This window comes from Filicampus tigris, chromosome 1, assembly GCF_054856515.1.
Source record: "Filicampus tigris isolate MCC_2025a chromosome 1, RoL_Ftig_1.0, whole genome shotgun sequence".
Taxonomy (NCBI): domain Eukaryota; kingdom Metazoa; phylum Chordata; class Actinopteri; order Syngnathiformes; family Syngnathidae; genus Filicampus; species Filicampus tigris.
This window is the reverse complement of record NC_141217.1, coordinates 30719924-30741572: the sequence shown is the minus strand read 5'-3', so window position 1 is coordinate 30741572 and position 21649 is coordinate 30719924. Positions and strand designations below refer to the sequence as shown.

General features: G+C 45.0%; 2 protein-coding genes across 3 annotated transcripts in view; one reads left to right on the top strand and one right to left on the bottom strand.

Annotated features, from left to right (window-relative positions):
• Positions 1–52: 52 nt before the first annotated feature.
• Positions 53–19936, bottom strand: LOC147153533 (PDZ domain-containing protein 4-like). The gene is made up of 7 exons (XM_086031630.1): positions 17973–19936; positions 8697–8992; positions 8544–8631; positions 8226–8324; positions 8049–8111; positions 6809–6910; positions 53–4653 (listed from the first exon to the last, which is right to left on the bottom strand). Exons 1-7 carry the CDS (start codon positions 18030–18032, stop codon positions 2851–2853), a joined length of 2511 nt encoding a protein of 836 aa, XP_085887756.1. The 5' UTR covers positions 18033–19936; the 3' UTR covers positions 53–2850.
• Positions 5998–21649, top strand: part of LOC147153532 (uncharacterized) — a 31409-nt gene continuing 15757 nt past the window's right edge. The window contains exons 1-3 of one of the 2 annotated variants that reach the window (XM_086031651.1): positions 5998–6155; positions 7901–7990; positions 9772–9891. In XM_086031651.1, coding sequence (XP_085887777.1) covers positions 9805–9891 — 87 coding nt within the window. In that variant the 5' untranslated portion in view covers positions 5998–6155; positions 7901–7990; positions 9772–9804. The remainder of the gene's footprint in view (positions 6156–7900; positions 7991–9771; positions 9892–21649) is intronic. The other variant, XM_086031659.1, reaches the window with a different exon arrangement.

Here is a 21649-nt window from a genome sequence, read left to right as displayed (position 1 = left end):
CCACGCGTGGATGGGAAAATATTTCAACACAAAAAGAGAAAAGCAGCAAAGCTTCATGAACATGGCGTTTATTTAGAAAAATGACACAAAGTGGACGGCACAACACTGAGCAGACAACTACTGGCTAGCTAGCACGTTCACACAGTCACGGTATTCAAATGTAAAAAGTCGGTCTCAATGTGAAACATGCGTGGAAAAACTTGACAAATGAGCTTCGTTCAATGTGGAAGGCCAACAGGACGGTTCTCAGATGAGAGCAGCTTACATTTATTGAAGCAGGCGGAAGGAAAATGCTGGAGCTTAACATTTGACTAATGGAGCACTTTAAGGTGTTTTTTTTTGTTGTTTTTTTTAAATACTGTTTTGTTTTTTTATAATTCATTATTTATTGAAAATGCTTTAATAGCCAAAGGGTGTGGGGAATGGTTGGAAAATGTGCTTTTTAGAAGAAAAAAAAATTGTTGCTCTTTGCAGTTGTGCCATGATGTTAAAAACATCAATTTTGTGCTTCCTTTCAAGTCTGCCGAAAAACACCTTGTGGCCAAGACAGGCAGATTTCCATATCACCTTTGCTGTCATGCAAGAGTTTTTCCGAGTCGTTCATTTCATCGGCTGTCTGGTTTAACAGCAGATGGCGCTGTCCCCTGTTTTTTTTTGTTTTGTTTTTTTATTCCCAAAGCCCCATGTGTATTTTTTTGTCATGCCACACCCCTTTCTTTGAAGTTCGTCTTTTCCTGTGACCTTCGCACTGCAGTTCATCATTGTAGCTGGTGTCGTTTTCTTGAATGAAAAAATGATGCATTTAAGGCCCAGAAGGAGCTTGTTGACAGATTAGACAGCATTATTGTATGAATGCAACCACAAAAACAAAAGTCAGAATACAGAATATTGCAGATAGCTTCAAGTCACAAAATATTTGCCTGCATGGAATGAGGCTAAGTACCGAGACAACCCCTTAAACCGCAGTACAGCACTTCATGTCCCAGGTCTTTTTGCACCAAGTTTATGTTTGGATGTGGATTGCTTTTTTTTTTTTTTTTTTTTGTAACCCTATTCACACTGAGTTGGTGCCAGGGGTGGCAAGTCATGAAGTACAACTACTAAACTACTTTGTGACTGAATTTCTTTTCCATGTATCTGTTCCTTGTTTTAGATTTATTTTTCTCACTTTATACTTTTACTCCCTACATTTGAAAGCATAACTGTACTTTCTACTCCTTGCTACAGTATATCTAAATTGACTAACTAAAATTGATTAACTTTTCTAAATTTTGTAATGACACACATGCTTTAAAAAAAAACAAACAAAAAAAAAAAAAAAAAACTATGCTTTAAAAAAACCCAAAAAAAACCCCAACTCCGTTAGAGATCTTGATTGACCGAGATCTTTGGAACTCGTAAAGCGGGAAAGACAGGGTCAATTGAGACATGGAGGTACGTGAACCAGGGAGCATTAACGACGCCAGAGAAGCAGAATGTTCACAATACTTGGCCTGATTTTAAATAATTTGACTGCTATAAATATGACTTGTGGCAACTGTGTTGTAGTGTGCAATCTAAAAAAAACACGCATTATGAAAGCATTGCAAAATTCTATCTGAAAAAACATACATGGTGTTTTATTTATTTATATTTAATCAGTTATCAGTCGCTAATTAAGCAGGGGGGGGTTTCAATCCATAACGTTAGTGAAGGTATGGGAACACAATGTTTTGAAGTCAGGCCAACTCTAGGTAGCTCATAAAATGTGACATGTAGCATGATATTTTTTTTTTATCTTGGTGTGAACACGAGTTAAAAAAAGAGGGAAACTTGTGTGCAGAAATTATTTCGTCAAGTTATCAAAGCAGGTATTGTCGAATTGGCAGAAAAAAAAAATTACAGTTTACTATTGTACATAAAAGCAAGAGCATTTCCGCATCTATACTTTTTTTTTTCTTATAGGAATTAAATTAATAGTTGTTTTTCCATGGAAACCCCACATCCTTTTTTTTTTTAACCTGATCCAAAGCATATTTGCATGGATTTGATTTTTTTTGTTTTTTTTTGTTTCAATGCATGGCTATTCTAATGAGTGTCAGTTATTAGTGAATTATCGCTATTCCCGTTCCCTGTACCCTGCAAATATCCCGGGTCCCCCCCCCCCCAATTTACATGCATATGGGCTCTACTTTATGTTACTAATAAATCATATGGCTTTCGGGTAAGCGTTAAAGCTAAAAGAAGAGAAAATGCAGACTAGACCTTTGACCTCTAAACTTCTGAATGCACATTTTCCCTCGTAAATGTTTTCGCCACTTCTTTGCGCAAGTTGCTGTTCGACAACAAGGAGGTGAAAAGCAAAATTCACAACAGGTGTTTGATCCATGAACGGACTTATACAATACCTGGTTGAATTCGAATTGGTATTTGAACACTCCTCTTCATCACGGCGTTTGCAATTAGACATGAGACCAAGACGACACCTAGCACCGGTACAAGGCTTCAAACAGGAAGTGGCCACTGAGCTTCCTCTCATCAGCAGAGTGACCGACTCTGGGTCACAGAAAGCAAATCAGTCCTTGGAAACGCGCTTTTTTTTTTTTTTTTTTCAAACGCCTTGTGTGAATTTTCCTGTCAGCTTGTTGAACAGCAAGTTGTGACAAAAGTACTGGAACATTGAACGGTTGGACAGGAGCATTCGCAAGTATAGAGAAAGTCCAATTAAGTTCACCTGTCAAGGTTCTAGAGCATTTTAGGCTCACCCAATACCCCTAACTTTTTGGGGAGTTGTGTGAGTACTTCTGCCACCTCCGGTTGGCACCAGCGCAGTGTGAAAGGGGCGTGTCCTCATCCGACACTTTGTCCCGCTCAGACTGTGGTGACGGACAGCAGCGGGTTGTAAACTTTGGTCCCGTCCGCAGAATGGCTCCCGTGGGTCAGCAGTTCTTGAATGGTGATCCAGTTGTCCAGGATCCTGCGGCTGCGCTTCTTCATGCTCCTGCGGTGGCACAGCTCCAGGATGGAGGCGGCTTCCTGCTGGCGCGCCCCGGCGCCGTCCCCGCTCCCCCCGCAGCCCTGCTCCCGCTCCCTCAGGAAGTCGTGGCGGCTCTGCATCATCATTTCCCGCCGCCGCCGCTGCTCTCGAGCCTTTTGCAGCTGCTGCTTGCGCTCCTCTTTGCTCCAGTAGCGGCCCATCTTCATCTCGCTCACCGCGTCGTCGTCGGTGGTCATGCCGCTGCGTTCTTCTCGGATCTTCATGGCCCGCGCCTTCAGGAGGCGGTCCCTCACGGGCCTCTTGGCCACGTAGCGCGAACCGTCGCTCCGGATCTTTACTTTCCACTCCATGCGCGGGGACAAGGGCCCGGTGGCTCCGCTTTGGGCCGCATCCTTACAAGTGCTCCCCAGGCTCATGGGGCCGATGTCCGCGCCGCCGGGGGCTTCCGAGGCCGACGGAGACCCCAGCTGCATACAGCTCAGGTAGTGCCGAGGCAACTTTGTTTCGGCGTGACGGCGAGCCATATAAGGACTGTTCTCGGCACTGCGGCCCCCGGGCCTCGCGCTCGAAGTGTTGGCTTTGCCGTTGCGTCTCAGCCCTCCGTCGGAGCCCCGCCGGGCGCCTGGGTTGGATCCTCTCCTGCCTTGGTTGAGATTGGTTTGCACCCTGGCCCCTCCTTCGTCTCTGGTCGTCCTCTCTCTCTGACTTGAATTGACACTCTTGTGTCGAGCTTGTCCACCTTCCGGGCTGGTTGCGCAAGGTTGTTTGTCATTGACCAGAGGAGTGCTCATGCAGCTTTCCCCTCCGGTGTTGTAGGCGCTGGTGCTGTCCTTGTCGGAGCGCTCCCTCTCGGGAAGCTCGTTGATGTCGGAGAGAGCCTGGTGACGGGACTCGTCGCCGAGCGAGCACCAGCCGGCCGCCTTCTCCTCCGCGGGCCAAGCTTTGAGGCAGCGTTCCCTGAGCTGCTGCATCTTTTGCGCCCGCAGGATGTTGCGACACTTGAACTCCAGGTGTCGCAACTCCTCCTCCAGAAGTGCCATCTCGTGCCGAGTCAGGCTCTCGTTCTTGTTCTCGTCCAGCGAGATGCCGCCTTCCTCGCCGCCGCCGCCGCCCCTCTCGAAGTAGCACTTGATCTCCAACAGCTCTTTGTACCTCTCGCACTCTTCCTCGGTCAGCCCGGGCATCATCGTCCGCACGGGGTCACCCGTGTAAGCCCGGTCGCCGCCCTCCAGAGGCTCCGGCGCTCCGCCGCTGACGCCGTCCAGGCCCAAGAGGGAGTCGGTGCTGAACTGCAGGTCGTGGGAGTACAGCAGCGGCGGTGTGTTGCTTCGGGTGGACGAAAACTTGCGCATGCTTCCGGGTGTGTTCGTGGCGTTCGTGTTGGAGGCGCTGGTGTGGTCGTCTACCAGCAGGTCGTGTTCCGAGGACTCTTCGTAGCGGGTGCTTTCGTCCGTGCGGCCCACTCCGCTGTCCAGCTCCTGGCTGTTGCTCAGCACAGTCTGCAGCAAATCGGGCGAATCCCGGTTCAGTGAGCGATCGTGGCACCCGGGGGCCACGCCGCCCGCTGCGGAGGCGTCCACACAGGTGCCGGTGCCGCTTCCGTGACCGGCCAGCAAGTGGACGCTGTTGTCCAGTGGCTCCAAGTGCGCTTTGTCTGGAACCACTTGGTTGTCGTTCTGACATGGAGTTGTTGAGTTCAGATGATGGAAGAGAAAGACAAAGATTTTTTTATTAGCGTTCATTTGCACTGAATGTACAGTGCTATCTTGACTTACAAGTGCCCCAACTTAAATTTCAATGGGAAGTTAAACTTGAGAGCATTGGAAATACAGTGGTGCCTTGAGATAAGGAGTTTAATTCACATAGTCAAAGCACTCGCATCTCAAATCATCTTTCCCCCTTGAAATAATCATTTCCTTTGTTAAAGGCAATTGGGAACAAGTTCTCATTTACACTGCCATCCTAGAGGCAAATTAGTGTTCAGTGTCTTGCCCAAGGGCACCCCGACATCAGACATTCGAAGACACAAATCCAACTGCTGACCTTTTGGTCACTGGACAAATTTGGTCACTGGACAAATTGCTCTACCAACTGAGCCCCAATCGCCAAAAATTAAGAGAAATCTCATTTATCTTTTCTAGCCTCACCCCCTAAAACTAATGTTTTGCAATGTGTTTTTAATAAAAAGAATAGCACTCTATTACTGTATGCTTGATTTTAAAAAAAAAAAAAAAAAAAAAAAAAACATACACTGCCAAGTCAAACTGAAGTTTTAACAAGTGCTGCTCAAAGAACGACAAAAAAAATCCAGATCAAATCACGGCTCGGATTCAGGAAACGGGTCAGCCGTGATTGGTCGTTGTGAGCAGTTGTGATGTCGTTTTCAGTCGACAGAAGACAAAATGGCTGCCCTCAGAGATGGCTTGAAAACGAGTGCATTTAGCCGCTTAACTTATATTCCACAAACGCAAAATCAATCAGGACGTCGTGTTTCAGCTAGTGGGCCTGCTGAAAACATATTCTTGAAAAAAATATGTTAGGGTTGACTTCCGCTTTTAAATGATTGACGGACCGGCCTATAGGCGATTACTATTCGGTCCAGCCGGACAAAATGGCGGATAAACGCACGGCAGAAGGGTGCCCCGGCGATAAACAGACTGCAAATTTTTAGTCAAATGCTCTGTGTAAAATCATAACTTGAAAATGATAATGTTTACATTTTAAGGCGAGTTCATTATTCCTGAGGGAAGATTACCGGAGATTGCCGAACATTTGCATTTTCGTTGTTAAGCGCGTTGCTATGGGTCTAATTATGAATCCGAGTAGGTTGCATCATAAAAACGAACAAAAGTATCCTTAAAATAGTTTTAGCCGTTAGTATCACTCAAAAGATGGTTGGCCGAGTTTACTTCCCATTTGGTCTTTAAGCGAGCGAAGTTTCCCTCTGGAGAGCGGCGTTGATCTTTGGCCTAATTGGTTGCACGTGAACCGCATCCAGACAGTGAAAGCTATCGATCTGTTAGTCTTTGTTCTCGTCGGCTCGGGCCCTCTCTCTGCGTTCCCGCGTGGCCGCAGATAAGTTTCATCTTTGCCGGGATGTTCCCGTCTGATGGGAACTCCGCATCCTCGGAATCCAAATTAGGAGTGGTCTTGGCTGAGCGTTTCTCAGGTATTCAAGGTAGCCGTCTGGCCAAAGAAGAGGTCGCGCGTGTGCGTGTTGTGCGGGCTCATTATGATTGCCCTCCAGCAATATGTGGCTTGCATACAGATGGCGTAATCTTATATGGAGCGTGGGAGTCTGACGTTTTTAACAAGCAGGCGGCAAGATGAAAAAAAAGAATCAATTTTGTCTGTCAATGAATTTGCTCAAAAAAGAAAAGTGGGACGTTAAAGGAGCTTGTGCTGCGTTGTTACGCTGTCCTGGGAAATAATTCAAGTGACCTTGAGCGAGACACAATGAGAAGAACAATTTGTCATTGCTCTCCTACTTGGCCCTCATTGGTTGTTTACAAGGTGAGATAAAGCAGTGTTTCCAAACCATAAATGACGGTATAGATTTTACAGTTGAAAAATGTCACACTAACAAACCAAAACATTACAAAAAGTACTGAAAATATACCAAAATAATGTCTCAGTTTACTCACATTTACACAGTGTGAAATCTGTTTACCTTAAATCTATTTCCTCTTTCAAATCTCACAACTGGAAATGCTAAAGATAACTAATTGCGACGCATACAAGACGATAAAGCACGAGAGTGTATTTTTAGGCGAGTGCGAGGAATGAGCCGCTCGCTCCTCCTTCGACCGCCTATCCAATCTACTCCCTCACCTCTATCTCAGGTCGTGCGAGGAGCAATGAGACATTAGTGCTGTCTTCTCTGGTCAGAATAGCAACCGCCTCCTCTCTGTTCTGGATGTCCACTCCGTTGATCTAAAACAAACAAAAAAATGATTAAATCTTTCCTGTATTTGTGACTTAGATTTTTCTGTGGTCAACTACTACGTGATGAAAGTCAATTAATTGATGACAGTGTATTTTATGGCTATTAGGGTAATTAATCTGAATTGATTTTGGCTTCTCACACATAAACATTATAATCAAACAAAAACGATTATTATGTTGAAGGGGCACGGTGTTTCTTTGCAAGTTCCCACATTGTGAAAGCACACTGAATGCACCGTGCTGCTTGCAACATTTCTGCACTCCCTCAGCTGTTTAATGATACATTAGTTGGAGTTGACTCCAAAAACTAAACGCTCAACAAAAATAATTTCACATATTCTATATCTAAAGCATCATGGCTCAGCTTTAGAAAACAGGTGAGTCGTGATTGGTCGTTACTTTAGCCCTGAGTAACTGTGATATCATTTTCAGTAGACGGAAAGTGACAAAATGGCCGCCCCCTGAAATGGCTAATAACAGGTGGATTCATGCCTTGTTTAGACTAGGTGGGTTGCATAGAACATATTCTTGTCAGGAAAATTTTGAGGTTGACTTCCGCCTTTAAACTGTTCGGAAGGCAAAGGTTTTGGGGTTGTTTAAAACATGTCATCTCTGTTGTAAATATTGACTCCTTGCCAAACTGCTGATTATATTGTGAAGTGAGTTGAATCACGCTTACTGCCACCATGCAGCGGGTCACTCATATCAATAAGCCATGCTTGCAGTAGATTTTTGATATACTGTGCATTATTTCTACTTGGATTATTGTCTATGATGCAATGTGGCCATTTGCAAGAATAGCTTGCAAGGACCATTTTGCAACATAGTATTTGGATGATGCATCCATGTGTATGGTGCGTGCGTGCGTGCATGCGTGCGCCACCACTGACGTGTTGATGGTGTTCATTGCTCTAAATCAGGAGTCTTCAATCCTGTTCCTCAAGTCCTGCCTGTTTTCCATCTCTTCCCTGGCTACAGATATTCACCAAAGGTCTGCAGACGCTGGATAGCGATCCTGATCGTTTGAATCGTGTGTGTGTGTTGCAGACTGGGGCAGATGGAAAACAGGTAGGACACCGGCCCTCGGGGAACAGGATTGAAGACCCCTGCGTCTAAATGCATGCACCTGCAATATTCTGTCCCCCTTGCGGATGCGGCCGTCCATTGCAGCAATGCTATTTGGGTTCACCTGGAGGAAGTGAGAACGCTTTTTGTGAAGGCAACTTATGAGAGTAAGTCATAGCGAATGCAAAAATAGAAGAAAAAAAATAAATAAATGAACTGGAAGTCAACATTTTATCACCTCGCCGACGTAGATCCCAAGATCTTCCTCATCGTCGGTTCTGTAACACACGGTCAGCCCGAGTTTATCCTGGTGACGGGATTTGTATAGCTCCACCTCCTGGTAGTGCGAGACAAAGTGGACAAAGAGACATGAGAAAACGCTTCAGCTCCAGTTGTTCTACCAATGAGCTGAAGAGCTGCAAAACATTACATAGTTTGACTGTATTTAGCAACTGTAGTAATAGTTGCCCCACACACTGCACGACAGTTGCGTCGGTTTTGCTGGTTAGGAATGATTTGGAATAAAGGCTAAACCGGCTTTCCGTACATTCCTCACCTCGTATTCCAGCTCATCCTGCCTGTCGACGTCATGCTGAGAGACGTCAAAGTAGTCGGAGGGGTCATAGTACACGGGCTCTAGGAAACTGAAAGGGTGGTTAGTGAAAGGTCGATCCGAGTGTGAAGGCACAGCGAGTGTGATGCGACTGACAGCTCATTGAGCAGATACGGCTCCAGGAGTGCCGGCAGAGGCGGCGAAGGCGGAGGGTTGGGCGGAGACGGCCTGCTCTTGCCCGCGGTCAACATATGTTGGAAGCTGATATCTGTTTGGGTGCAGCTGTCCACGCAGTCGGCCATGCCCATGGTCAACGGCGCCATGCTAGCATGGGGCCCCGTGGAGCCTGCGCGTCTGCGGGCCCTGCGTCCCCGTAGGATGTTGGACAGCACGGGGTCCCTCATGTCCAGTGTGGGATCGCCAGGCAGGCGGGACAACTCCTTTCTGTTCAACTGCAAGAAAGACTCGTACGGATCACAGGCCCACTAGTTGAAACACGGCATTCTGATTAATATGGCGTTTGTGGAATATGAGTTAAGTGGCAAAATTCAACCGTTTTAGACATCTCCGGGTGCGGCTATTTTGTCACTTCCGTCGACCGAATATGACATAGCAGATGCTCGGGGCTCAAGTAACGACCAATCATGGCTCAGCTTCAGAAAACAGTTGAGCAGCTGTGATTTGTTGTTGCCTGAGCCCTGAGCAACTCTGATGTCATTTTCAGTCGACAGAAGAGCATTGCCATTCGTTTCAAAGAATTTGAAAGAATTTTGCTATATTGGGATATACTGAATATCTTTATCATTTATAAATGACCTATGTCGGAATATACAATTTTGCCACACAATGCTATACAGAAGCAATGATATATTTCGTTTGTGTTACTTAATTCCAAGTCAAAGTCGCTAAGAAAATCAATAAAGATTCAGATTGATAAGCAATATCGATAATGGAAACGGCATTGTTCAATTATTATCAATTCGTGTACCCAGGTAAAAGCGCCCTCCTTCCTTGCCTTGTGCTCATATTCAACTCCCTTCCTCTTCGCTCGTCTCTCCGTGCTGCCTCAGCACTTGTGTCTGAGCTCTTCCTCCCCAGAGATGGCAACCCACGCTGCTCACTTTCTATTTGTGTTTGGCCTTCCCCATGCTGATGTCCCATCATAAATCTCGCTGCCTCTCTTAATGAGCTTCCTGACTTGGTAACAAGTAAGACGTTTTCTCTCTTGCAGGTGCAGATGGAAGTGCGACCGCATTAAGTTTGCATGTTCTTAATGCACTCCAATGTAACACCAGGAAGCATCACAGAAAGGCTGCATGGAAACACCTCCGTGCTCATGAACGACAGACAGGTATGGCAACGAGCGAGGAGAAGAAGGTGAGGGAGCGCAGGGGGATTTGCTCCTCACATTCATTATCAATGAGAGTGCTCGCCGTTCGGCTTGCTTTGAAGATAACTTCATGCTGGGTAATAGCACTTGTCTGCTCAGAGCTTATGAAGAATCTATTATACTCATCTTTGGGTTAGTAGGCCATTACATATACACTCACCAGGCCACAACTGCATTGTCAAATCGGTTCTCTAAGACAGGTGTCCCCAACCACCGGGCCACGGACCGGTACCGGAACGTGGGTAACTGCCCCCCACTGACGGCGAAGTCAAGTTGTCTCCGTCGCGTAACGCAAATATTAAATGCACTGTAATAGTATTCTTTGAGTTTATGTTTCTGAGTGGTCCCTGAAGTGCACACGAATGTGATTGGCTCATACGGGTGAGTGATATGATATAGACAAGTTTAAAGCAGTACAGTTGGCAGCACGTCGTGTGTCAGATCGGCTAACTTTACTAACATAAAACAAGACATGCACAAGCTAGCATCTCCGTCGCGTAACGCTAAATATGCTAATATCGCTAGCAAATGAGTAAAACAAACAGACGTATTGACACCTTCCGCCCCCGCCCCCTCCGCGCATCGACGCCCCCGTTGACGGTAATTAGTTACGGGGCCGGGCCGCGAACGGTATAGACTTATATGAACCGGCTCGTGGCAGAAAAAAGGTTGGGGGCCACCGCTCTAAGACATAAGTGTACACTTTTGACTATTGTCACACTTCATTTAAAGTGTTTTCCACATTTTAGTTTTCCTGATTTTTTTTGTAGGGGCGTGGCTAAATCGAGGCCCTGTCATGCGCTTGAGCCCGGGCATGAGTCGCCCCCTCCCCCAATACATTTGAGCGCCTTCGTTTGCATCAGCGATTATCAATTGCAACGTGCGATTAACGAGCTAGCTGTAGTGTGCGGCCGTGCTGCGTGGCTGAGTACATGCCAGAGAGAGAGGCAGAAAAGGAAGGGATAAAAACAAGTCGAAACACAAGAAAGATATTAAACAAAGGAATTACCGTCCATTTTCCCAGGTTGTGGCAGTGGTGTTTGATTGACAGTTGACAGGGAAGTGGGGTCTGCTCTCAGAGACTCAATTTTGAAGATTAATTTTACACCCATCATTCAAATTTAGGAGGGTTGTTAACTACTGTCCGTCTTCTCTGTGCTGTGTCATATTTACAAGACATTTATTGCCACTTTACAGGGGCTTTAACAAATAGTGTGTTTCAGAGCTGGGCATTTTACAATATCCTCCCGGTCCGTTTATCGCCTTCCGCCTGCAGCTGGGGTACCCTTCCGCCGTCCGTTTATCCGCCTTTTTGTCCGGCCGGAGCAAATAGTAATTGCTTATAGGCCGTTCCGCCTATCATTTTAAACGGGCTTCGGTTTGCGTTTCCGTCTACAAACTTCAACCATCATCTACTCATGTACAGTATATTGGAAGCAAAACAACAGAAATACCTTCTACTTACTGTAAACTACATACGTCAGAATGAGCATTAGGATGAGAATAATAAACAATTACCGGTAGTCAACTCATTGGTGGTCTGTGCATTTGGTACCTGGGTCTTCTGTGGGGACTTACCCGACTTTCTCCAGCTCTCAATACCACCACTACTAGGTCAAATTATAGGAACCATCAATATGATACAAAATCGCAATATAAAAGCACGCAGCTGTGCCATGTACATAATCTGGAGAACTCCACAATCAATTTATTAAATCACATGGCAAAAACATGGAAAATTTAAATAAAATGCATCATACTCCTCGGAGGTGCTGATTATTGAATGCGTGCAGATCGTTACAGGCACGTTTTGCTAGCTAGTCGAACGTGGCTGGCTCTGACCGACTAATCAGAGGATGGAAAAAACATTGACTAAGGCGAACTTGAAATTCGATTGGCTCAAGAAATTGTGAATATATTTTAAATTACACGGGCGCACAATTGGGTTTGAGTATTGAGTTTGAAGGCCTTGGCCAGATTAGACTGACACAGAGGCAATACAGAGGCTGGAATCTGATTCGACCCAAAATCATCCACATAAATGTACTGGAAGCAATGCAGCCAAGAGAAACTCCACAAAACGAAGACAAAAAGACTGTCGGGAAGAAATGAGTACAATTTCATGGAACACATTTGTGGAATTTAAGCTGTAAATGTTGGTGAGTGCTTCTGTTATTTTTTTAGGCCAGCATCGAAGACCCACCACTATTAATGATTGTTGATTAAAAAAGCAAATAAGGCAAAATGGAGAGCACTGCTTAACTCTCACTAATTGATCATTCATTTTCAAGCATCTTTATTGAAAGACCCATTGCCAGTAAATGTTTTATATTGATCATGGTTAATTCAAAGTGACCAGCATTATCTTTGTAAAAAGCTCTTGTACTGGATTTTCTAAAATTGTGCAAGTGTACCTAATGTTGCGGCCATCTACATACAAGTGTTCAGGACAAGTGTGGGTTTGTAGCGAGCATCAATGTGCACTCCTTCTGTATTTTGGATATTTACCTTCTTAACATGACAGCCCAAACTCCGAGGAATAGTTATAGATAAACCAATGAAATAAAATCGCATAGCAGACGCACCACAGGAGGTGGGCGGTGGCTGCATGTGCCGCCGAGCCGAGGGCGGAGGCTGCGCTTGTGCATGGAGATGAAAGAGATCCAAGCGGAGGAGAAAAAAAGGTTGGGGGGAAGGCAAGGAGAGGAAAATTGGGGGGGGGAAGCAAAATTAGCTTTCAAGGAATTGTTTTGGTGGATGTAAACCCAGACAGTGAACCCAACCCGTAATTCAAACACAAAAACGACCTCTGGGGAAATAACTCAGTGGTTGATGCATAATTAGTTGTTATATGCAAGGTTTTTAAAGAGCAAAATAAACACGTTGCGGTAAAAAAAGGGGGGGGGGGAACGGCTAACCTCAATGTGTCCATAAATACACATTGTTTTCACCTCGTCGTCTTCTTACTCTTATCCAGCTCGAGTCCCTCCAGACCAAAGGAGGAAAAAAATATATAAATCAACCTTCTGGCCTGCTTTGATTCCACCGCAACGCAATGGCTTGTTCTCCCGTCCGCGCTTGAAGGGCGTGAACAGTCGTCACCTTCTCAGAGAATCAATTCAAGTGGGAACGGTTGACCCAAAGGCGCGCAATAAGCATCGTCATCTGACATCCCTCAGCCTCGCCGCCGTGCTGATGAGGCCCGCAGAGGATATGAAGACTTTTCAAGTGGACTCATCACTTACATGGGCGCACGTCCTCCAATTTCTTACATCCAAATGGCACAAGGTAATTGCATCACATTCACACCCAATGACATTAAAATGAAACAGGCAGGTATATATCAGAATTATATTTGGATCTCCTGTTTATTGACCCCCAAGCTTAAAATATCACTTACTAAAACAAACACTAATGACATACATTATGCAAACATAACATTGTAATATTACTCGTTTAAAGTCCCTGTTACGTGAAAATAAACATGTCTTGTAAATTCGAGACACTACAGAGAAGAGTATCAACAACCCTGTCAAATTGGATGGTTAAAAGAAATTGCCAAGTGTGGATAAAATGAAGCGTTTCAAGCTGTTCGTTTCAAGCTGTTCTTTCCGCTGAATGCGTTGAAACCACACCCCGCTCAACTGTCAACCGTCAGTCAAAGACCTCTATTACGGACTGAAAATTGGATGTTACTTCCTCTGGTCGCTTTCTTATACCTTTACATTGCAAAATGTTTGAAAGTATATCCGCGCAAAGTCTCCGGTGGCTGTAATTTATCCCACCGGGTCGTTGTGGGTTTTTTCCACGCCGCACAACAAGCCGCTCGAAAGCAACCATCCTAAAGCGTAAAGACCCCGTCCACATGCTGGCTTTCGAGTTGTACTTTTTAAAAAGAAATCCCCCACTCCTTCACTCTTCCGTATTTCTCGGTGTGACGTGCGCACACTCGTGACCAACAACGAGGCACTCTAAATCGGCCACACCAGCGGACTATCCGAAGGGAATATTCTTTTAGCAGGGTGTAAGTAGAGCTAAGGCGGCTAACTGCATTTCGCAATTGCGCCGGATTACCGGTCGGTGATACTGGGGGGGGTGGGGGGTGTAGGGGGGGGTGACTCATGGCCGAGCCGAAGTGCATCACGTAGCCATGCCGCCAAAAAAAAAAAAGGAAAGAAGAAATCTGAAATGGAGCAAAACAGTGTAATGCTATATCTCCACAGTTGGGTACTTCTTAGTTTTCAGTATTTGCATGTTTTCAGCAATTATTTTCAAACACGTGTAATACTGAGACACAAATCTCTGAATTCACCTTCCAGGGCCTTTAAAACTGAAACAATGGACTCAAACATAATTGTTTGCTTTTTTTTGTCGAAATGGGCGGTCCTTGTAATCAGTTAATTTAAAAAGGCTGGGCTTGACAATGGTGACAAAGTGCAAGGTTGCGCACCCACTGGGCTTTTTGTTAATGACAGCGGTTGCCATGGAAGCAGCTTCCCTTGAAAGCAATTTGGTTCCAGGGGAAGCTGCCAGGTTGGCGTTCGTCCTCACGTTTTCACGATTCATACGCACACAATTCAACAGCTGACGCTACATTTGGGAAGTGGATTGCGGCATGTAGTCGAGTGGAGGGTGCGTACTAACCATCAATATCGTGCGCAGCGTTGGAGAGGCTGGATGTATGATGCTTGCGTTTTATTCATTTGGCAAGGGGTGGTCCGATTCGAACCAGCTGCTTCTGCAGCCTGTTGTATCTTAACATTGACTTTATCTCATTTGAATTAAGTAATTACACACACAGATCCGCATGACTGTGAAGGGAAGCGCAAGAGCATTCAGTTATTTGATGCGGGTGGTGTAATTATCTTCCCTTTTATATGATTGCTGTTTGGGTAATATGTTGTTTGATTTAATGATCGTTCTACTGTGTAATGAGGCCAAAGTTGGCATCTCACTCAGCTGCAAAAGGTTGTGAGTGTTTGCGCACGGCCCAAATTTTGTTTTTTTTCGTCCGCGTTTGTTCAAGGTTGCAAAGATGTTTGCATTTTTCTTTCTTGCGAATGTCTGACAAACATCTTTGCAACCTTTTGCAACCTTGAACTAACCCTGACAAAAAAAAACCAACATTCACTACCTGTGTAAACACTCTTAAACCTCTGCTTAGTGAAATACGGGCTTAAGATGACAAACATGCAGTGTGTCTGTGGTTACATTGTGGATTATTCCCTGCAGGCATAATGCCATTAAATTATGCTTGTCACCTGCTCCAATTATTCTCAAAGTGTAGTATGGAAACCAAAGTACAGTTTGGTTAAGTTTAACTTTTAAATTCAGTACAGTTGCATTTCATTTTAAGAATGGTTTGTTTTCAAACATTTATTCAAGTATAATTTTTATTTTCCGTACAATACATTTGAACAATAATATTAACTCATTGACTGCTGCGGCTGTTTCTATTCATCAACTGGAATCTAACTGTTTACTCCCACCGACGTTTATATTCTTCAAGTACGTTTTCGGTAGCGTGGAAACTTGTTCACTAAATTCAGGTTTGTAAGTCACTGTAATGGCTAACAGATGTCCGGAGATGCTCGTGTTGCATCGCTTTGCATATGAGTCAATGTAGCTTTTGAGTAGAAGAAAAGATTAGGCGGTGAATCTCTGCTTGTCAATTATGAGGGCGAGAAATGGTAGCACGCTGGAAATCAGACAGGTTTCGGCACCTCACATTTGAGTTGAGTATGTATGGTATAAAAAGGTTATGTGTCGTGGTAGTTAGTAGAAAGCGTGTCGTGATGATGACAAAAGGTGTCGCAGTTCATGGAGTGAATGACGAACAGCATGTAAAAAGGCCCCTGACGTTCAATTTGAGCCATGCGGTGAGTCAGAGTTGCTCATGGGGTGTTTCATAGTTGTATGTCTTAAAGCAATTTATTTTGCGAGTGAAATCCCTTTCTAAGTCCCGCTTTTGGCTTCTTATAGTTTGTGGTGTCACAAAAGCAAAAAAATATTAGCATCAATGTCACAGCCCTGCTTACATTTTTCTTTTCACAAAAAGACATTCTCACCGCTTTTTTTTAGTGAAAACAACCCATGTTCTACTGCTGATTATCAAAGAACAGAAAAAGCTGGAAGCAAGCTTTTTTTTCCTGGTGAAAGAAAAATGCCCAACTCTTTCTTTTGGTAGTTTTGGTGCTCTATTTGTCGCAGAACACAGCATTGTGTGGTTCCTGAAAGATCAGTCAAAATGCTCCAAAACGGTTTTGTGGATAACTGCATGGTGGTTATGAAACATAGCAGCCCTTCTCTGGTTTTAATCGAAAATCGCGTTGAAATCAAAGCGCCCAGATTAATCGATTAATCTACTCGATTAATCGAATATCAAGTTGCTTAAATTCATCTAGAAAATGGTGTCTTGAAACGTTTTTTTCATTCCAGATGTATAGCACATTTTGAATGTGTAGATGAATTTATGCTTTTGCGTCCTAAAGCATCATCATTGCGTCTTGCGTTTGTGGATGGCTGCAGAACCACACTAGTGCACAGAGACAAGCATGGTAGCAATTTTTTTTAAAAATCGAATCGAAAATCGGAAACTGAAAAATTGAATCGAATCGGGGCTTGAGTGAATCGTTACATCCCTACTGTGCACGCAGCGTTGATTTTTGAAGGGGCCTGAAGCCTGTCTATCCGCCTCTGCTCCATCCAGTCAATTGCTTCTGACACATGAGGACAAGGAGCAGAATGAGCAGACTTTCCAGAGAGTCTCCTTCTCCCTTCCTGTCTCATTAGCATGCCTTTATGGGCTCCGTCTTCGTCTTTCTTGCTTCTGGCACCACATGCAGCCCCATTAAGCGGTGCAGACCTACACGCCCACATGCAGCACTATCCCAAAAGGTGGATCAGGCATCACGGATAACCTCGCCGCACATGCACATGCGTTAAGGATTGTTCATGCCTAGTGATCACAGGGCTTATGTTGGAGTCGGCACATGTATTACCCAGTCGCCATCAGAGCCTTCCTGGGTGCACTGCACCATCACATGAGCTTAGAGAGGCTCTCGGGACCCAGTTGGCAGGTGGTGCCGAGGCTGTAGCCCTGGCAACCCCTCCCTTGTTCCTTTTTTTTTTTTCTTCTTAACAGCTAGTCAACATTCTTTTTCTTCCTGCTCCTCATACACTATATCTTTTGTGACCAGTTCACTCTAATAACAGTTGGGTTAAAAATAACACCATTTTGGGTCAAAAATGGGCCGGTTTACTATTTGGGTCAATTTGACACACTTTCTTGTGTTGTTTTGTATAAAACAGTCCAATTTTGGGGGTTGTTTTGTAGAAAAGTTGGATCAACAGAGTTGGATCAAATTGACCCAAGTTGTGGATTGGTCCATTTTTGACCCCAAATTGTGTTATTTTAACCCCCTGTTCGTCTGATCTTAATCCATATTATTATTAAAATAATCATAAATGCTGCCTTGGGCGTCACAAATTTTAACACAAGAATAAAAAAATAAAAAAAGAACAGCCTTTATGAGGTTCAACAATTCCATGTCCCCGTGTAAAAAAAATAAAAAATAAAAACTGGGCATATTACTGCACTTTCATATTAATCTTCAGCTTCATTTACTACAATGATTGATTTTGATTGGATAATTTGTGGCTCAAGTTATGGAACAGTAGTGGAGAGCGGTGGTCAGCAACCACTGCGCTGCTGGACATTGCTGCGCCAAGGCCCGCAGCACACCGTGGGACGTGGCTGAAAAGGACCAATCTAAAAAATGACAGGTGGCGACTCTCACCCACACATGGCGAAATTTGATCCACTGATGCAAGAAGATGGGTAAAATTGACCAAATTAGTGGACCAGTCTATTTTTTGACCCCAAATTGTGTTCTTTCTTAACCCAACTGTTTTTAGAGTGTATACAGTCGCTGAATGCTTTTCAGCCAGTAGGGCCCGGTTCGAATGGCCTAGTGTGAGTACAGTTCTCCCTCTGAGGAAGAAATGAGACATTGGTAGAGGATGCAAGCGTGAGGCCTCACCTGGAACATGACCCTGTATTGTTCTTCTGGCTTTTGGACCACACACATGTTGCACCCCATTGTGGCGTCTGACACGCTGCTGGACCGCACGGGAGCGACCCGATGACCGGTTCCTATGGCAGAACCTGTCACGGTCTTTGTCTGTGGCGGAGGGAGGACCCCACCCTTCCTTGCAGGGTTGTGGTATGGAACACTCCTCTTTGTCAGCGCCACACACAATCTGACATCCCTTGTCAGGGAGGCAGTTTTCTGAGCTCCTGTTTATTCCACACACTTAAGTGGAGAAGATTTGTTCTTGGGCAAAAAACATCACTCGTTTAAATCCACTGTGGGTATAGTCATCTTTTTTTTTTTCCTTTTCTTTCCCCAAAAAGTTCTGTGCTCATGTCAGACACATCGATTCCGATTGGTTGTCTTGACGAAAGAGATCCGACGCTCGCTGTGCTCTTTTTTTGGTTTGGTGTTGTTGTAGGTGGAAAAAAAAAAAACCCCACAACAAAGTAGGTTTCCCAACTCACCCCAGCTGTGCTGTCTCCCACTTGAAGAGAGAAACTTGACTTGCTGTCAAGCAAGATGTATCAGTTCTGTTTTGCAGCACTTTTCTGGCATGCTCGTCTCAAGTCTTATGGAGTTGTTGTCGACGTGTGGCTGGTTGGTGAGTTAACTTGCGCTTGGTTCCCACCCTACACTTTCTTTTGGTCCTCCAATTCAGGAGGAAATATTCCTTAATTTAATCTACGTGAGACTGACCACGACATACTATTTTTTCTGGCCACAATCTTCACTGACGCACAGCTAAGCAAACACAGGACGATTCTCCAAAAATAAACTAACCCGCCCAACCTCTTATTGTACCTCAGAAAATTGTAATCGACTGCAGGAGAAAATCACCATATTGATCCGATCTGTTGTCAGATTTGATGAAAAGTCCTTCAGGCCAACGACTGCTTGAGACTGAACCTGGATGGCATCTTAAAATCACATCAGTGACCTCTTAAGATGAGTGATGACACAACAGACGATCTTGCCTGGGCAGAGGAGTCAATATCTTCTCACGGACTGATTGGATTTTGTGCTGCTGAATTATTGGACAAGTCCAGTGAAGTGTCATCAACACTCAAACCTCCCCCTAAAATGATCCTACATCCTAACCTGGATTAGCCTTCTTGATCACAATATAACTTCCCCTGCTGTCTTCCTGCCCTTGTTCCTCCCCTCCGAGTCCCCTCACGTTGCTTTCGCCTTTTATCTTTAATCCCGCTGCGCCAAGTGTCAACACAGCCGCAGTTTGAGCCGCGCGTGAGGTGTCCACGACTCCGCAGGCAGCTGGCGACAAGCTATTAAAGCAGCTAATCCGCCATCAAGCCTTGGCAACACCTGTATCCGCTCCAGAGGTGCTGTAATCCGCAACCCTGACACCCTGAACGCACTCGGAGGCAGGCATGCAAAGTGCGCAGAAATACTCAAACCTCCACGACGAGAGTGACAACTTAAGTCAAAGTGAAGGCAAAACACGCAACAGTGTCAGAGCTGCCATCTCTCTGCAACTTCACCAACAATTACAAGGAATGACAACTACAGTCCAACACACACCCAAAAAAAATACTTTAAAATTCAGGACTCGGTACAGAATTCAGTCTCCAGAAGCAAAATTCAAAACCATTTTAGTACACTCCTCTGCTGCTCAATCCATGTCACAAATCCACAGGAAGGTGTGGGAGCAGGAAAAAAAAAGCATGGCCAGCATCCCGGTTCGCCACGCCAGAGATGAATCTGCATCAGCAGCTTCACAAGTGGAGAGAAATCATCCTCGGCTGATTGGGGGGTGCTTTTCTGCTTCTCCCCTCGGGCGCGACGGTAAGTGCGGCCCCCCACTGCAGCGGGGGGAACACAATAGGAGCTTGTTCCCCGCTGATGAGAGCCTGCCCATCAGTACGCTGCACTGAACTGCGACTGAGGCTGCTTTTTACACTACATATTCCCCCCTCTTCATTTCACCCCCCCACCAACCTTTTTCTCTCTGCTTCCAGGGCTGGGCTCTCTTTGGTAACCACCGCCGCCCCCCCCCCCCTATAATTTTGCCCACACCTCATTTGCTGTCCGCTCCCTCCTCCTTGCTCTCTCCTGTCTTTTCTATGCTTTGCTTGTCTGCAGGCATGTGAGCAAATACTGAGGAGCCTGCATGTGAAGCCCCTTAAAAGCGACTGGAATATCGGGGTTCAGGCAAATAGGCTGGAAATTCATCGGGCTTAATTACAGCATGCAAGCAATTTACCTTGACTGGTTGTAAGTCGACATAGAAAAGGGGCGAGGACTCTCGTTGATGCCCAAAGCTGGTTTGAGGCACAGCACTGGCTGTGCATTTAAATGAGGGCGTGCACTGCCTCAAAGAAGGTGAGAGAGGAAACACTGGAGAAAGAGGAGGGAAAGTGAATAACAGGTGCGACACAATGAATAGAGAACAGGGAAAAAAGCCAAGCGATGAAATGCAAATGACTTGTGTGAGAGAGCATGAAAAGATGGGATAGAAAAACTAATTTTTTTGCCCACTGTAATCACAATAACTTGTTTTGGCTCTGCCAAGAGAAATGTGGAGAAAAGGGCGGAGGAATATAATTCCAAGTCCGACCCAATTTGAGATTATCGCCTGATATGTGTGAATGAAATCATTTCCTGTTTATATCAGAGCACCCCTTGTTTGTTCTTTTTTCAGCTTAAGGAATTCAACTGCACATCTGCTGCACCTTGCATAGCCGAGTCGCCTACTACTGTTTGTCCTTGTCTGCCTTGTGTGGAAAGCTCAAAGTATATTGTTGTAGTGTATCGTCGTGGCCGGTTGCTACTACAGGAAGTTCTCAATTTACGAATGAGTTCCGTTCCTACACTGGCGATGCAACACGAATTTCCGCGTCGGTCGGATTTCACCGTTAAAATAGAAGTTTATGTCAAAATACTTTGTATTTAAAAAAAAAAAAAAAAGAAAAGAAAATAAATTAAAATCAAAAGCACAAGATGCTGTACTTAGCATTACTGCTGAGAAGTGGGTGGAGAAAGAGGAGAGGAGGGCGAAAAAGGCAGAGATACTATGCGCAAACAAAAAAACGATCAAGACACACCGCGCATGCTCATTGCACTTTGTAGTACAGGAAGTGCTTATATGCGGAAGTGCTGTGTTTACTGTACAACCACCGCAAATACACAAGCAGAGGTAAACAAGCTCAGAGACGCAGCACAAAGGCACACTTTTGGAGTGAGGAGGAAACCGGATGCTTCATTCATGTGGTGAGTGACATGAATATCAAGTGTTTTGTTGACGGTTGAAAGTAACAAGCCGAAATGACGTCCATTTGAGTCACGACGCCGTGTGTCGCTGTACACAGTGGGTTATTCAAATGCCGGAGCAACTCTGTCCGCTCAATCATGTGTTGAGTTATTCAGAATGTTTCGGAATTTTGACCTTAAACTGAATATTGACTGCAGGTAAACGTTGTCGCTATGGTGCTGAGGACAAAATGGCGGAAGAGGCACGGGCATCTTAAAGTCGAAATAGGTACATGTCGTAATTCGAGGACTTCCTGAATATCTTATGTTGCTATCATTTACCATCACACACCTACATCAACACACCACCCCAAAATCATGTTCAATCGCTAATCTAATACGCAAAAAAAAAAAAT

Coding starts and splice junctions, on each gene's coding strand:
- LOC147153533 (XM_086031630.1), bottom strand. CDS start 18,032: ATGGGGTGCAACATGTGTGTGGTCCAAAAGCCAGAAGAACAATACAGG. Junction 8,993..17,972: donor AATACAGGGTCATGTTCCAG/GTGAGGCCTCAC, acceptor TCTTTCTTGCAG/TTGAACAGAAAGGAGTTGTC. Junction 4,654..6,808: donor TCGCACGACCTGAGATAGAG/GTGAGGGAGTAG, acceptor ACTCCATGTCAG/AACGACAACCAAGTGGTTCC.